The sequence below is a fragment of the Euleptes europaea genome, chromosome 17 (assembly GCF_029931775.1).
Source record: "Euleptes europaea isolate rEulEur1 chromosome 17, rEulEur1.hap1, whole genome shotgun sequence".
NCBI lineage: Eukaryota > Metazoa > Chordata > Lepidosauria > Squamata > Sphaerodactylidae > Euleptes > Euleptes europaea.
The window spans coordinates 49,020,208-49,037,297 of record NC_079328.1 but is presented as its reverse complement, the minus strand read 5'-3'; the positions used below and the strand labels follow the sequence as shown (position 1 = coordinate 49,037,297).

At 45.3% G+C, this 17,090-nt stretch overlaps 1 protein-coding gene across 2 annotated transcripts in view; it reads right to left on the bottom strand.

Moving 5' to 3' along the window:
• The window catches only part of BANP (BTG3 associated nuclear protein), a 173,187-nt gene that overhangs the window by 137,448 nt on the left and 18,649 nt on the right, over window positions 1–17,090 (bottom strand). For both annotated transcript variants that reach the window (XM_056862210.1, XM_056862211.1), the window contains exons 5-6: window positions 3,542–3,664; window positions 1,977–2,152 (exon numbers count right to left, since the gene is read on the bottom strand). In XM_056862210.1, the coding sequence (XP_056718188.1) occupies window positions 1,977–2,152; window positions 3,542–3,664 (299 nt within the window). The remainder of the gene's footprint in view (window positions 1–1,976; window positions 2,153–3,541; window positions 3,665–17,090) is intronic.

The window sequence follows — 17,090 nt, the reverse complement described above, 5'->3', positions numbered from 1 at the left end:
AAAGGCCCCAATCCAAACCTTCTTTGAAGACCAACACGTTAGCCAGGACGATGCAATCTTGCACTCTGGGCCCAGAACCCTGCAATCACCTCCAACCAAGTAACAAGCCAGATAAACGACAACGTGGGAAAAGGAGAACATCCAGCAACAGATAAATCCACCGAAGCAACAAAGCAGCCAGGTTGGGTTTTTTTAATCCTAACGACTTGACTCATTTTACCTTATAACTTTCTACGTTGTTACAAGAACATAAGAACATAAGAAAGGCCCTGCTGGATCAGACCAAGGCCCATCAAGCCCAGCAATCTGTTCACACAGCGGCCAACCAGGCGCCTTTAGGAAGCCCACAAACAAGACGACTGCAGCAGCACCATCCTGCCTGTGTTCCACGGCACTTCATATAATAGGCCTGCTCCTCTGATCCTGGAGAGAATAGGTATGCATCATGACTAGTATCCATTCTGACTAGGAGCAATGGATAGCCCTCTCCTTCATAAAAATGTACACTCCCTCCTTAAAGCCTTCCAAGTTGGCAGCCATCACCACATCCTGGGGCAGGGAGTTCCACAATTTAACTATGTGTTGTGTGAAGAAATACTTCCTTTTATCAGTTTTGAATCTCTCACCCTCCAGCTTCAGCAGATGACCCCGTGTTCTAGTATTATGAGAGAGGGAGAAAAGCTTTTCCCTGTCCAGTCTCTCCATAGCAAGCATAATTTTACTTACTTTAATGATATTGTACACATGGCCAATTCAGCCCTGAACAATGACCATGCATAATTTTATAGACCTCTATCATGTCTCCCCTTAACCGCCTTCTAAACAGACCTGAGCTCTTTTCAAGCTTTCCTCTAGAAGCTTGAAACATCCAGCTCTTGTCCCTTAACTGGACTGTTTTGTGGCTCCAGCACATTTCCTTTACCCAGAAATCAAGTTTTCTCTATGGAGGGATTGATGTGCGTGTGTCTTGAAGACCATTATGGCTTGGTGCATCTGCCCGCAGTCTGCCTGCCCAGGCCCAGGTTGGCAATGAGGACCGAGCCCTTGGGCCCCCTCCCTCAGCGCATGGCACATTCTTTGCCACATGTGAGGCTGGGCTGATAGTTGTATAACATTTTCATTCTGTTCTGAGTGCGGTTGCTACACACACAGCACGCTAAATTGAGATTATTAGAGACACATTGAAAATGGCTGCATTCCAGTATTGCTCATTTTCTGAGATTTGAGGAGCAGAACACAGCAGTCTTTGGAAACTGAGAAATTGCTGACAAGGCTATCTTGTAAACAATACATTTTTGATGGGAATTTCCTGTTTTTTTAAAAAAATGTTTAGAATTGCCAAAGTAATTGTTTACTTTCAGAAGAGTTCCACGTTAACAGAAGGACATAATGGCTTGCAGAAGGCAGTGTGCTGGTACATCATGCTGCTTCCACAGAGCCGCGTTTCAGCTCTGAGGCACGACTGCAGCATTGAGAAGCAGTTCCGAAAGCCTTATTCATTTTAAAAAATTTTAAATCAAGTGCTTTCGATCTATTCGACCACTGGGGTCTCTTGAAAAAAATTACCCCGTTCTGGATACACCCCAGGAATGTCAATTCTGTTTGCACCAATAAGAGCAACTAATGAAAGAAAGATGGGCCATTTATTTGCGCGTTGATGTTGCTTAATGTGCTGTGTTTCTCATACCATCTGCTGCATTAAAAATTATAGTACACTGTGTTCTAGTGACATTAACCCCTGCCCCCATTTTACAAACCACCCCAAGGCTTGCAGTTTGCTGTTCCTTGAGACAAAGCAACGCTATACCTTCCCCAGAGGACCATTCCCAAAACAGCCACAGAGTCCACTTCAGGGCTGTCCCATTAACTTGATGAACAAAGGCATCACAGAGGTGTTGTGCTTTCCCCCCTACTGCGGTTCCAGCACCCAGGCCAACCCTAACTTGGCCCAAGACCTTAAATTGCGTTCCACCTACCTTCGGAGTTCAGTGTAATAAGGGTAACGTTGTTTCCAATACTCTGGCTTCCTAACTGGCCGCTGTTGGAGACTGAGTCACTGGCTTCAGAGCCGCTCTCCCCATCTTCGTTGTGACTGTCTTCATGCCCCGGGACCTTCACTACAATCGTGTTCTGTCTACGACCAGGAACAGCACTGGGAAAGAAAGGAGGAATTCACACAATTTGGGAAAATCACAGTCATACAAGGTTGACAATTTCAGTGGGGGGGCTATACAACATTAAGCTTTGCTAAATCACTGATTGCTTAAGTTTCAGAGAATAGCCCTGTTGGTCTTCAGTAGAACAGCTAGATAGAAGTCCAGTAGCACCTTAGAGACCAACAAGAATTTTGGGGTATAACTTTTGAGAGTCAAAGCTCCATCAGACACATCATATCTAGCTGACTGCATCAGAGTTAGGTCGTTTATATATGGGTACTTTCACTCACGTTTGCCCCCAGTCTGTCTCAGTTGTTCCTTGGAGTTATGCATGAGTTTTCCGTCCATTAGAGATGACCTTGCGGCCAGCCCTCACAAATCCCGGGACTTCCCGTTCCTTTATTAACCTGATTCTTCCAGCTCCCCTGAGCTCAGCCTGGGTACAATCCCCATGCATAAGGCAAAGTGTGGGACACGGAAGCTTGGTTTCTCTCACAGGCAGCACTACAGCCAATTACAAAGCACCATGTCAAGGGGTATGGGTTCAAATACTTCCTTCTTCCTCAGAGTTCTTTCTGACCAGAAGAAAGGCTTTTAAAAATGAGGGTTAGATTTCTCTCCCCCGCCCCACCCCTTCCTTTCAGATACCTCATTTTTTTGTTTTTGTTCTTAAAATGCTTTTTTATGTGGCAATTTGGTTTCAGGGGGAGGGGACTTTTCTCTCACTACAGCCAATTACAAAGCAGCATTTCAAGGGGCAAGGATTCACATGCTTTTTGATTTGAGCTTGGAGGCTGCTGGTGCATAGTTTCCCAACAGGAAAGTGTGGGTCCAGCAAGCAACAAACCTCAGCTAAAGCTCCCATGCATAAACGACCTGAGTGTTAACAGCATAAAATAGTTAAAGTGTTAACAGCATAAAATATACCAATATATTACAGACAAGGCTTCAGCAATAACTATGTATATGAAAACCGTCAGTCTTGGGAACAGCTGGAAAGTGGTATATTTGGGAACATGGAAGACACATGCCTGCCTCAGCTCTCCACGGAGACTGGGACGTTTTCTCTGCATCTCCACAAACCTCAACTGCAGCCACTTTCATATATCAATCCAAGGCCAATGCTAAGTAAACCAACATCAGGGAAAGCTGCTAAGATGACTTAATGGAGCTGACGTGCAAGTGTCTGCCCAAGGTATGAAAGTCTGTTGTATCAAGGTTTCAGGTCCTAGAAATGATTCTGTCCCTTTCCCCCATTATTAAGAATCTCTGCAGTTGCTCAGAACTTTGGGTCATTTTTTGTACAGAATCAGGAACTGCTTTCCTGTTGGAAACAGTGCAGCATTAGAGGGGTGGGGGAGATTTCCACGGAGATAGTAACTGACTTGCTCAGGATATTCTCCAGTGAATCTGCTGCTCTGTTCAAGGGCTCTTCTTGCCCCACCATCTTGGCTACAATGGAATTCTGACGATCGTTGTTAAGTATTACTGTGGTCTGAGGGACGACACTGTGAAGACACAACAAACAGAGAAGAAATAAAGCAGAATGAAAGGGAGCAAATGCTCTGCAGTCAATTGTTAAACTACCGCCTGGTATTTTAATGAGCGCTTCCATAAAAAGCACAGCAACTTATGTGAAACTTGGATGTGTTTCGTTTCTCCCTCCTTCCCCCTTCCCTGGTTTCAAGGCTGTTTACCATGTACCAAATGTTAACGCTTATAGTCCATCATATTTTGATCTCTGTACTATTCCTAGAACTCATAATTCTTTCAAAGGGAGGACTGCTTCAGTGGAATTATGTAATGCCCTCTGACCTCTGACACAATTATTCAGTATTTTATCAATGCAAAGTATACACAGGGAAAAAGAGAGTCTGCAAACCCTTAACAACCAAGAATGGCACAAGTTACTATGTGGGAAGTTACATGACCAATAGATACCCCCCCCCATTCAACTGGGGACCTCAATTTGTGGAGCTAACCAGAAGAAACGGCAGGGAGAAAGAGCCAACTATAATGTTCGCCTTCACCAATGCATAGGGTTTCCAACTGCCAGGTAGCAGCAGGAGATCTGCTAATTCAACTGATCTCCAGCTGATAGAGATCAGATCACCTGGAGAAAAATGGCCGCTTTGGCAATTGAACTCTATGGCGTTGAAGTCCCTCCCCTCCCCAAACCCCGCCCTCCTCAGGCTCCGCCCCAAAAATCTCCCACCAGTGGCGAAGAGGGACCTGGCAACCCTACCAATGCAAAAGATGTAAAATGGCGAAAAAAATTGAAGACATGGAAAAAACAGGGTTTTCCCTGGTCCCCCACCAGGAAAAAAAACACAGAAATGTTGGGAGAAGTTGAAATACATGCTTTCCTTTCAACCCCAAACTCATCTTAGTGCTTTTAAGAACATGAAATGTTAGCATATGAAATTATGCTTTGGCATTTTTGTTAAATTTGAAGGTGCCTTACAATGCAATCCCGTGAACTGCCAAAAAAACAAATCAGTGGGTTATAGATCAAATCAAGCCTGAACTGACCCTAGAAGCTAAAATGACTAAACTGAGGCTATCGTATTTTGGTCACGTCGTGAGACGACAACAGTCACTGGAAAAGACAGTCATGCTAAGAAAGTTGAGGGCAGCAGGAAAAGAGGAAGACCCAACAAGAGATGGATTGACTCAATAAAGACTCAATAAAGGAAGCCACAGCCAACTTACAGCAACAGACAATACAAACTATATACAGTGGTATAGAGTCCACAGAATCTGTGAGAGTTGCATAGTGATGAACCGTGTGTTACTTTAGCACACAGTTTTTGCCATCTGAGAGGCAGGGCAAAATAAAAGGTGGCAACAGAGAACATAAAGTCACATTCACACTTTGAATGTCCACCTCATGTTTCCTGATTCCAGTGGGTGGAAAGAACCCCACCCAAGGCCAGACCTATCTGCTTTGCTTCACAGCCCCCCCAAAAAACTTTTCAGGTACTCTACAATTCCACTTGCAAGTTTTAAATGACATTTTGAAGCTCCTTTGAGATACTTTACGACCACTCCTTTGGACATCCAATCCTTTATCATCACATCCTTCAATTTCAATAAACTCAGAATGCCCGTTTAAGAAGTGTCACTTACCAAGACTGTAATTTTTAATGAACACTCTGAATAATTAATTGCAGCCATAGAGATAAATGCAATAAAATTAAGCTTCCATTTATGGAGACCTCAGGCTTCTGCTCTCTCTTTAGTTTCCTTTGAATAGGAAATCTTAAAAATGAAAATTGATATAAAATGGAAAAGTTCTTATTTTTTTTTTTAAAAAGAACTAATTCATTTTTGTGGGCCATTTTAAAGTGTGCCTGATGGCATTTAATTAACTTAAAACAACTTAAAAATGAAAGGAGAGGAAATGCCCTGATATAAGCCATTAGTAATTAATTTAACTAGCACAAGGGGTTATGGATACTCCGCACTGCGGAGAATCTGGTTTCGCCCAGCCTGTGCTTTTTTTAAATTTTAACTTTTGCCCTTTCCCAAAGTGACACTGAATTAGGCCGCACGTTTCCTCACCCCGCTCAGCAAAATCTCTTGCAAAAAAGAACTTCTCTGAGACTGGAGAGACGTGCAGGATGCTTTGCTCACGGCTCCACTCGAACACGCAGAGGTGCCAAGACTCGAGCTGGTACGGAAGCCCCAGGAGCTGACAAACTGTTCAATGTGGCCATTGATGCCGCCTGCGCTGGGCTCATTAACACGCTTGGGAGGGAAATTCTTTTTGGGTGAAATGGGACTTCCTGAATAATGCTCTCTGGCGATGTACGCGGAGAAGCTAGGCAAAAGATATGGCAATGTGTAGGCTGAAAGGGGTTGGCTCACAAAAGAGAAGGTTCAGACAGAAGACCCTAATTGCTTAATCCCATGGTCTGTTAAGGGCACTCAAATAATGGGATGTGGTAAAGTCTGCTTAATTCATTACCAAATAGAATCATTCCCTGACCCATCACAAAGCAGATCTTGAAGGCCAGCCGCATCTGTACTCCCATCCCTTTTTCAGACTCTCAGGAGCAGAAATTGAGGAGAGCACAAGATGAGACGGTTTCACTTTGGTCAGAGGTAGAGTCGGGAGATGGGCCCTAAATAAAAGCTCAGAGTAAAACATCTGGGGAAGGGGCAAAGTAAGTTGCGGGCAATGAAATCAATGTGTGCATTTCACAGGGACTGATATCTTCTCTTTCATAACTGCAACAACTTTATCTGCTGGATCTGTGTATCAGTTGTTTAAGACTGAACTCGCAAGATTTGCTAGCTAGACAGTTCTAGTTACAATTCCCATTTCGGGATGTATCATCACAATATCTGATAAGCACTGAGGCTTTGACCAAATGACAGAACTCAAATGCACGGCCTTCTTTCTGTGACCCGCACATTGCCAGGGACACACTCAAACAACAATAAGACTCCTCCAGTAACTGTCTTTTCTGCACTAACCAAGAATCTTCCTATTAAGACAAAGTCTGCGACATAATTAAGAACCATAAAGAAAATTGCTGTATATGCCTGACATTTAACGGACCACATTTTTAATATCATGTTTTCTCCAAGGAGCTTAGGGTGGCTCACGCAAGTTGCTGCCCTCCTCCTCTTTATCCTCACAACGATCCTGAGAGGTATGTTCGGGTCAGAGAGAGCGACTGCCCCCAAAAGTCACCAGTGAGGTTCATGGCACAGCTGGGGATTTGAACCTCAGGACTCCCAGGTCTGGCCTCAGTTCTTCCTCCATTTTGGCACACTGACTGTCACATCACTCCACACAACTATATGTGGAAACAGCCTTAGTCAGATGGATAGTTCTGGGGCACTGCCCTTGAGGCCTAAGCAGGCCATAAGCAGATATATGATCAAGCCAACAAGTCAGCCCATTTCCACTGGCAAGACAAAGGGCAGTTACACAGAAGGTGTAGGACTCATTTATTTCTCTTAAGTACATTCCAATGAAAAGGGAGATTCCGCTGTCACACATTAAGGTCAACCAGAAAACTTCCCATTGAGCTAACCAGCATTAACCGGTATCACTGCTGTCTGTCTAGACTCCAAAATATGAAGGTTCTTGCTTCCGTAGCTGCCAGTTCAGCTTCATCAAAATGACTTAGGAATTTGAGAAAGGTCAGAAGCAAATGCAACGTTTGGATAAGGCTGTATTCAGAGCCCTTTTTCCATTACTCCAATCCCCTGGAGTACTAAAATATCAGAACACTCTGTTTATTCAAGGAATGCCAACCACAAACAATTTTTTTATTAGCTATGTTGTCTGTGTCTCAGTATGGGGAAAAAACAGAAAATAAAACAAGTTTATTAGGACAATGATATATGGCATACCTGAACACTTACTTCAAGCCATTAATAAAATTACAGGTTTTGGATTTTTCAAGCACTCATATAATGGGCTTTGTTTTGAAAGTGGAAAGGGAGGTCTTCACCAATAAGCTAGCCAGAGGTGTTTTTTAACACGGAAACTGTGTGTGTGAGACTTATATCCATCACCATTAGCTTTTAGCTTTTCTTGGCCAAGAATCTGTCAATCACCCAGACAGCAGCCAATAAAAGACAAGAACTTTTGGCAAGGCTGCCTTAACTTTCCTCCTCTTCCTTCTCAAGATGGCTGTACTAATTTGGAGAGGAAGGGAAAGAAAAAAATACAAAACCAGAGAAACCAAAATGACATTTCACCTCCCACAAGGTAAATGATCAAAGGAGTTCTGCCAGATGGATGGAAATTAGCTATGGAAAACTCACACAGGAACGTTCTGGGCAAGACTTAGACCAGGAGGGCTATTTATAGAAATACTCCACCGGGTGAAAGAGGCGAGGGAGGGTAGAGAGACTTCCAGGATCTGGCTTGAAACAGATTCTTTGTTCTGGCTTTATGAATACAATCCTATATGCCAGTGATGGCGAACCTTTTAGAGACCGAGTGCCCAAACTGCAACCAAAAACCCACTTATTTATCGCCGAGTGCCAATGCGGCAATGTAACCTGAATACCACCCCCAGAGGGGGCCCAGAGGGAGAGGCTAGGGTTGCCAAGTTCCTCTTCGCCATGAGTGGGAGGTTTTTGGGGTGGCGCCTGAGGAGGGCGGGGTTTGGGGAAGGACTTCAGTGCCATAGAATCCAATTGCCAAAGTGGCAATTTTTTCCAGGGGAACTGATCTCTATTGGTTGGAGATCACCTGTAATAGCAGATCTCCAGCTAGTACCTGGAGATTGGCAACTAGTTCCTTAGTGTTTTCTCTCTACATATCAAGACAAATGGAAAGGTGTTTGGAGGATAGCTTGTGGGCACTGGAGGATAGCTTGTGGAATAGGACTGCACGCCCCTCCGCCCGCACAGACCCAGAAGGCGCCGGTGAAGCCGCTGGAGGGAAAGAAGGAAGGAAGGAAGGAAAGAAGGGAAGGGAGGGGGAAAGAGAAGGAAGGGAGGGAGAGAGAGAAAGAAAGAAAAAGAGAGAGAAAGGGAGAAAGAAATGGAGCAAGGGAGAGAAAGAAAAGGACAGAGGGAGACAGAAAAAGAAAGAGGCCATTTATGCATGGGAGGTTTTGCCTTGGATTTGCCACTCGGTGGGGCGCGGCGGCAGGCTTGTGAGAGGCGAGCAGGGTGGGGCAGAGGGCGCCTCCTTCGCACCCACTGACCAGCCATGCCCTCCGCCCGACAGGCCCAGAGGGCGCCGGAGAAGCCGCTGGCCATGCCGAGTGTGAGCGCTCGGCTTCTGTTCCCCACTCTCCCACCCGTCTGGCTGGCCGCGCACGCTCCAGCGGCGGCAATGGCGGCAGCTTCTGTGGGAGAGTCCTGGGGCCACCGCCAATGATGTCGGAGGTTCCCCATCCCTGGGCTACAGCCTCCCCCATCCGGGGTGGGGCAGAGCCGGAAAGGCCAGCGGCTTGGAGGAACCGTGCGTGCCGGCAGAAAGGGCTATGCGTGCCGGAAGTGGCACCCGTGCCATAGGTTCGCCAACACGGCTATATGCCCTTGCCTCAAGAATGCAAAATGCTGAACAGGCGCCTTTCCTTACACACACTTGAAAAGTGTGTTGTTTTCAAGAGCTTACTTATCCACATTTCAGAGATTCAAGGGACAGACTGTGTCATCGCCCTTACACTGTGCCCTGCTAACTCAACCCAATTAATAGGTTTCTCAACATATGTATCACTTTGTGGTGTGACGTTTCTGTTCAATATGGAAGAATGTCAGTCAACTCAACTGGGTCTAAAGGGCTAGTATAATGCCAGCTTTATTTCTTTTTGCAAGACCGTATCCGCAAACACAGCAGAATGAGATGAAGGAGCAGATGTGTGTGTGGGAGCACGGGAGTAATTTATTATCTTTTATAATACTTTTCAAAAAAAATGGTCTACCAAAACAACTTACAGAAATTAAGCTTTTATTAAGCTCCTTTAGGAGAGCCAGCGTGGCATAGTGGTTAAGGTGTTGGAATACAACCTGGGGAACTCAAGGTTCAAATCTCCGCTGGCGACATGGAAGCTTGCTAGGTGACCTTGGGCCAGTCACTCATTCTCAGCCTTGACCCTGGCTAGTATTTGGATGGAAGACCTCCATCGTGACCACATCAAAGTATCTCTTACCTTGAAAACCCTACAGGGTGACCATAAGTCAGCTGTGAATTGACGACCAAAAAAGAAAAAAAACCCTTTAAAAGGAGAAAACAGCAAGGCTGGATCTGGAGTGTGCATGGAAAACCTTTCAAGGAGTTGCGCGTCAAAAGAACCTCCATGGTCACAGAAGAGTGGCACACAGGCAAACACCGTCCCACCACCCATGAAACTGTAACGGCTCCGAGGTAACGAACATCTGGAGCATCGCAAGCCAGACATTCTAAAATGACTTTTGTCATCACAGCCTTGACCAGCAGGAGCCAAAACATACCAGCCATCCTCCAAACGTGACTCAAGGACTTCGAAGATTTATGAAGCTGTGGTTAATTTGCAAATTGAACAAGAAAACAAACAAACAACAACAACAAAACAGTGTTTATTAAAACAGCAAGAGCATTCTAAGCATGAAAAAAATCCTTCCAGCTGAGCTATGCAGGAAGAACCAGGCCTTTTGCTGAAGTACGGAAGACGCTGCATTCAGGGTTTTCACCCCTTCAAACCCAGTTTTTAAAAGAGCCCCTCAGCCTGCACAGGCAGACGCGCTCACAGAGAGGCTTTACTGGTCGCAAGCCATGCTTCGCCAGCCAAGAAGGAAAACCTATTTAAACAAAGTCTGCTGTGGTTTCTTCCGCTCTGGGGGAGGCCATTGGACAAGAGGCATTACCCACGGCAACCATTGATAAAAAGGGCACGTCCAACTGCAAGCAGCTTGAACCGAGGCTTCCACGACTCACAGAGCTTTGCTGCTGCTCGAGGTTTACAGTACCTGGATGTCAGCAAAAACAGCTCGCTCATACTTAAAAGAAAAAAAAAGAATTGGGACTGTTATTTTTAAACGCCACTGGAAGACTGTAATAATTAAACGTCTCCAAAGAACCCGCTGGCCTTGCTTCTCCTCAAGCTACAGAGCTGCCGGATAGAGGCAAGCAGGCTGGCCAACCTCGCTGGTGAGGAGAGCCAGCGGTCGGAGGCCGCCCGGTTGGCCCCTTTTGAAGCAAGGCGCGTTTTATGACCACAAGGATGCCTAAGGAGCCAAGCTGTGGAGGGGGTGTGGGGCTTCAGTTCCCTGCATTGCTCCTTGAGCTTCCCCTCTCCAGCCTCCACCCCTGAAAACCAGGCGTCCTCCACCACCATTCCAGGCCCTTCTTCTCCCTTTTCTATTCCTGCTATAGAAAAACTTCTTGAAAATCTTTTAAGATTAAGCAAGATAATATTGCTACAACTAAATGTTATTTTGCACAATTTTGCCAGGAGGTATAGTGGTTAAGGGTGGTGGTTTGGAGCGGTGGAGTCTGATCTGGAGAACTGGGTTTGATTCCCCGCTCCTCCACATGAGCGGCAGAGGCTAATCTGGTGGACTGGATTTGTTTCCCCCACTCCTACACACGAAGCCAGCTGGGTGACCTTGGGCTAGTCACAGCTCTCTTAGAGCTCTCTCAGCCCCACCCAACTCACAGAGTGTCTGTTGTAGGGAGGGGAAGGGAAGGTGATTGTAAGCAGGTTTGATTCTCCCTTAAGTGGTAGAGAAAGTCAGCATATAAAAACCAACTCTTCTTCTTTATTAAGATTTACAACTTAGCTCAAGGCACATTACCGAATGTCAAGAAGCATTACTTCTCCCAAGGGGTTTTGGGAAGCTCCTTTGGTCGGGGCCTCTTTCCTTCTGGGGAATGCCATCTGCAGACATAGGTGGAGTCTCCCTCTTAACAAAGTAAGCTCCCTTTGTCAGAGCTCAGATGCTAGTGTCTCAACTCAAAACAAAGATGCCCACTTTCATTAATCGAGCTCGCCTGCTTCCTCCCTTGCCTGAAGCCTGGTCTCCTGCTCAGCTCTTGAAGGAACAATCTCTTCCAAGTTCCTTCTTCAGCCACCACTGGCAGCAGCACGCTTACTTTGGGGTGAGGTCCTGAGGGACTCCCCCTCCACTGTCCCCAGTGGAACAGCCTATATTTCTCTCTTCCATCTGGCCAGGAATTCATCAAACAGCTTCATACAGCATCAGACTGTTGGTCTATCCAGGTGAGTCTTGTCTACTCAGACTGGCAGTGGCTCTTCAGGGTCTCCGGCAGAGGTCTTTCCCATCACGTACTGCCTGAATCTTTTAACCAGAGATGCTAGGATTGAACCTGAGTCACAGACCCTCCCCTTCGACGCCTTCACCCTTGCCCTGGGATTATTTCTATACTTCAAACCCCACCCAATAAATGGTACAAACAATTATCTCCCTCCTGCTCCACTACTCCACAAACCAGTCCAGCATCTCCTATGGCCCGGCTTTCACCAGGATAGAGAGCAGGTTACGAGCCTTAAGATAAATGGTACCCACCCACTATGACCAGAAAGCAGTCACAGCTTTTTCAAATGTGAGGAACAGATGAAGACACCTGGAACCCAACAAGACATGCGGAAGATGGGCTCACAGACACTTTAACAAAACTTTCTTTGTTGGAAATGGGCCCAGCCCACTTCGAGTTCTGCTTAATTTCTCCCAAATAAGCTAAACCAAATAAAATACCCTTAAGAGCTTTGTACACTAAAATTAACCTATTTAAAACATATGGAGATTGATATTGTAGCCAGGGACATTCTTTTCTGACAGACACTTTGAATGGAGGACAGACGCTACATACTCAAGAATCAGCTGGAGTGCCTCATTAACTTCTGTATATGTGTTCATGCATCCCTCCATGTCCATCCTTTCAGTCACAAATTCTCCTTCATGGTTTGAACACATGAAGCTGCCTTATATTGAATCAGACCCTTGGTCCGTCAAAGTCAGTATTGTCTACTCAGACCGGCAGCGGCTCTCCAGGGTCTCAGGCTGAGATCTTTCACATCACCTACTTGCCTAGTTCCTTTAACTGGAGATGTCCGGGACTGAACCTGGGACCTTCTGCATGCCAAGCAGATGCTCCACCACTGAGCCACAGTCCCTTGAGTGTCAGGCACCCCGGTTTATAATCACACTAAAAGGATAGCGGCTTTTGAAGCTTGGATTTTCAGTGCAATCCCCCCGTGCAAAGACTAAGTACTCCATGCCAAAGGTTCAGCAGTATAGACAATGCTTTTCTGCTTCTGTTTGTTGCACCCCAAATGCAGGGAAACGTAATTCTGCTCTTTGTGTGTGACAGCAAGGTCTTCTAAAGGTTTACTAAGTCCTCCAGAAATACTATCCACTGATCAGTTCCGAAAACGGTTTCTGCCCTTGACAACAGTTGTCAGTCCAGCTGAATGGCAACCCACAATGAACTTCTCTAGACACAGAATCCACTGAAATGGTCCATGTGGCTTGTACAAAAGGGGTCCCACACCTTTAAAATACCAGAGGACAGATTGAGAAAGGCCACAAACCAACACAACTACCTTCTTGGTTGAGTAGTGACTTCTCCACCTCTCTAGGGAGCACCTTTCCAGTCCCCTCTACCTGCCCTGATAGAAGCCTGTTCCCTCCTTTGGGACTTCAAAACAAACAGAGGGGGACTCAACCCCATACATGTTCCTTATCAAGAGGGCAAGGTGTCCATCAGTCTTCCAAAAGAATCTGTTTAGGACTACAGTCGTACAAATTCAGAAGTAAATCCTCCTAACCACCCCACTGCTCCCACTTTACAATTGGTTTGTTTCAGACTATTTAGAATGAAACACAGTCCTTCAACGGCACCATTAAAACACATTGGCTGTTATCGCACTATCTTTGGTTTGCAGAGATTTAAAGATTGTATAAGATATTTGACAGCAATATTTTGTGAAACTTTTTAGTGTTTTTGCCTTGAGAGACATGATTAAAAATTCAAATGCACTTACTTTAGCCCTCCTCAAGACACACGTAAAAACCTGCAAATTCCGTTTGATCATATTGTTTGTCTATCAATCGCCTGACAACCCCACCCGTCAGCTGAAGACTTCAATGATTAAGAACAAAAAGCTTATAAGAAACCACAGCTAATGGCTTAGGAAATACCATGGGACCTCATTTCAGATACTCACTTAGTTTATGAAAGTTTGACAAACGTAATCCTGCAATGTATTTGCATGAATTATTGAGTTCCACTTCCCCCTTCCCAGCTACACTGGCGCTAAATGTAATTTTAATATCTCAACTGACCTAGTGAAACCTGACACCATCATAAGAAGAACTGGTTTTCCCAAGGCTCACCATGGTTCCTCCATCACCTCTGCGTATAAAAATTATACAATGTGCAATTCCAGGGAAAGCTACCCCCCAAACAGTCCTCTCCCATGTTTTCTCAAGATCTCTATCTTCACTCATGAACCCTGCTTGGGGGACTGGCCTACCTTATTGGTTCTGTTTAGGGAATGCATATGGCCACCTATACAGAGACCCACTCAAGGTGGTTTACAAGTAAAAACAAACAGCAACATAAAAGTACTGGCCAAATGTTTTCTTGGCCAAATTGTTCTCAGGGTCAGTTCCCGACATGCAAAATGAGAACTACCAGTGATTTCCCTTCCCAGGTTACTTACAAGAACTCTGCTAGTGCATGACTAGGCTATGTTATTTATTTACTTACTTACAAAATTTGTATGCCACCTTTCTGCCCAATCAGAGCCACCAAGGCAGCTAACAGTTAAAACAAAACATGACAAAAAATACCATAAACACAATTAAAACCAAAACTAAAATATGCATCAAGAACCTATAAAACAGTAACAAACACAGGGCAAGGAGCATGGATGCACTGAGTATATCAGACTAGCTGTTATTATTCACTTGGACTTATTCCTTAACTGCACATTCCCTGTCAGTGAGAATAACCAGCTATGCTGATACAGCAAGGAAGGGGGTGGGCTCCTAGCTTGCCCTGAATGTCCCCGGCTGCCTTCATCTGCATGTTTGGGGTCTGGTGTGGGGAATTCTGCTATAAACCGACTTTGAAAGCCAAGTGCATTTTCCAGAGTGTTACCACATCTGCTACTCTAAGCGTACGAAAAAGAAAGGACTACTACGTACCCCGGAGACTAAGCGATCAAAGTTCTGTGATTAAAACTGACAAACTATTTTCCGTTTTGAAACCACTTGGCAAGGCCTGCGGGATAGTTTATTACAATCAATGGACATCTTTATAATTCAAACATAATGAGTGGGGGAAAGGCTGCTCACCGAACACTTACAGCTCGCAGGCAGCCTAGCTAACTCCATCGGTGTTGATGGCAAAGGTATATATTTACAGTTTAATTACCTTCCCCTGAGGATTCTGTGCTCTCGCTTATTTCAGGGTTCACATTTCTTGCTGCACATTACCTTCCAAAGGGCCCCAGAGACAGCAGTTTCTCTGACAATTCTTTCTCTCTCACTTTCATCATTGAATTACAACTCTAAAGGAATTCCATTTTCTGAAACTCATTTTTAAACTCTGTTTTTAAACACTTTCTGCCACTACAACATACATCACAAAAGATCAGAGTCGTTCTGGAAGGACAATTCAGGAGGGGGGGCGAGAGGGAGAGAATCCGGAGCCAAAAAGCATTCCAAACAGAATGGCCAAAGATACAGCCTGCAGCATATCCCATTAATCAAAGCCGCGCACGCCCAAATCTAGTGGATCTTAATGGGCTAGAGAACAAGCCACCCTTCCTGTCATGCAGCCACACCTACACAAACACACAAACCAAGGTTACAGTTTGTTGCAGACAGCAAATTCCGATTATGAACCTTTGATTCCCCCACACACTTAGTTTCTTGAGTTAAAATAAGCCCTTTTCTAAACAGCAATGACTAAAATGAAACTATCCAAGCGCAAAAAAGCCAAATAACTTTATAAGGAATACCTCTGAGCATCTTCATAACGACACTGGGAGGTAGGCCATCAATGTTCACAGGCTGGTGACTGGGCAACCGTGGTTAGGAGGCCGCAGTTTGCGAAGGGCTCCTAGTAATGTCACGGCTGACTCTGAACCCAAACACTTGTCCAGCACATCACCTAGCCAGACAGAAAGTCTCCAAGGAGTCCGAGATTATGAGCTCCACACACAAGAAGGCACCGTTGTGCACACTTGATAAAGCTGGCAGTTGAAAGGGTATCTTGTTGCCACGCCAAAAGCACGGCTTCCCAATTATTTTGTGGAGTGACTGTTTCTCAGAACATCCAAATCTCCAGCTCAATTGTTTTGAACTTTGCAACTCATTACCGTATGTTTAAAAATCTATGCAACTAGTCAGCTCCATGCTGAGTAAAAGAAGAAGAAGAGTTGGTTTTTATATGCCGACTTTCTCTACCACTTAAGGAAGAATCAAACCAGCTTACAATCACCTTCCCTTCCCCTCCCCACAACATACACCCTGTGAGGTGGGTGGGGCTGAGAGAGTGTGACTAGCCCAAGGTCACCGAGCTGGCTTCATGTGTAGGAGTGGGGAAACCAACCTGGTTCACCAGATTAGCGTCCGCTGTTCATGTGGAGGAGTGGGGAATCAAACCTGGTTCTCCAGATCAGTGTCCATTGTTCCAAGCCACCGCTCTTAACCACTACACCACGCTGGCTCTCTAAAAGTGTCTAAAAGTGGGTTTGGGGGAGCGGCATTAAATAGTGAGTTTGCTGCAGTCCATCTGGATACTGAGTTGCATGAATAATGTAGATTTGGTGGATAGCATTCAAGAAATGTGGTTGTCATAGGTGGGCCTATGAAACTTTGGAAGTTGGCACCCCTCGTTCACCAAATGAATCCAGCACTCCTTGGCTTGCTGAGTGGTGAAGATGTCCCAGCCAAGGTGGACACCAAGTTCAGCCACAAATCTGGCCCTCTGTTATGGCTGTGCAATGGGTCCCTAACAAACAGCTTGGAACTCCGTTTTGTTAACCACAACACAGATCATCCAAATACAGAAAGGCTGACAGTTTAATTGTTCCAACTAGAAGAAATATGCTGGCAAGCCTTAAAAGATTGTGGATTCAACTGTGTTGCCTTTCTAACCTCACCCAAGAAAGTGATTAACAACCCCTGGTTCTTAATTCATGTAGAGATTAAGACGAAGGGGGGGAATCCTCCCCCCAAAACCCTAAAAAAACACATGGCCAACAGGCATAGGGTCAAAGTGACAGCATGGTGCCCTAATTCAGTATGACAGTGTGAAGGACATCCGTGAACTGACTCAAAGCCTACTGCACAGTTCTTGGTTCATGAAGCATGACCAATGTGCTGGTCCTTGAGCTCCAGAGCTTCTTGGGGTGCCACCTTCACAACGTATAGCCCTTCAACAGAACTACAAAGGTTATGATACAATTATATCAGATGTCGTGAAGGAGAGAGAGAAGG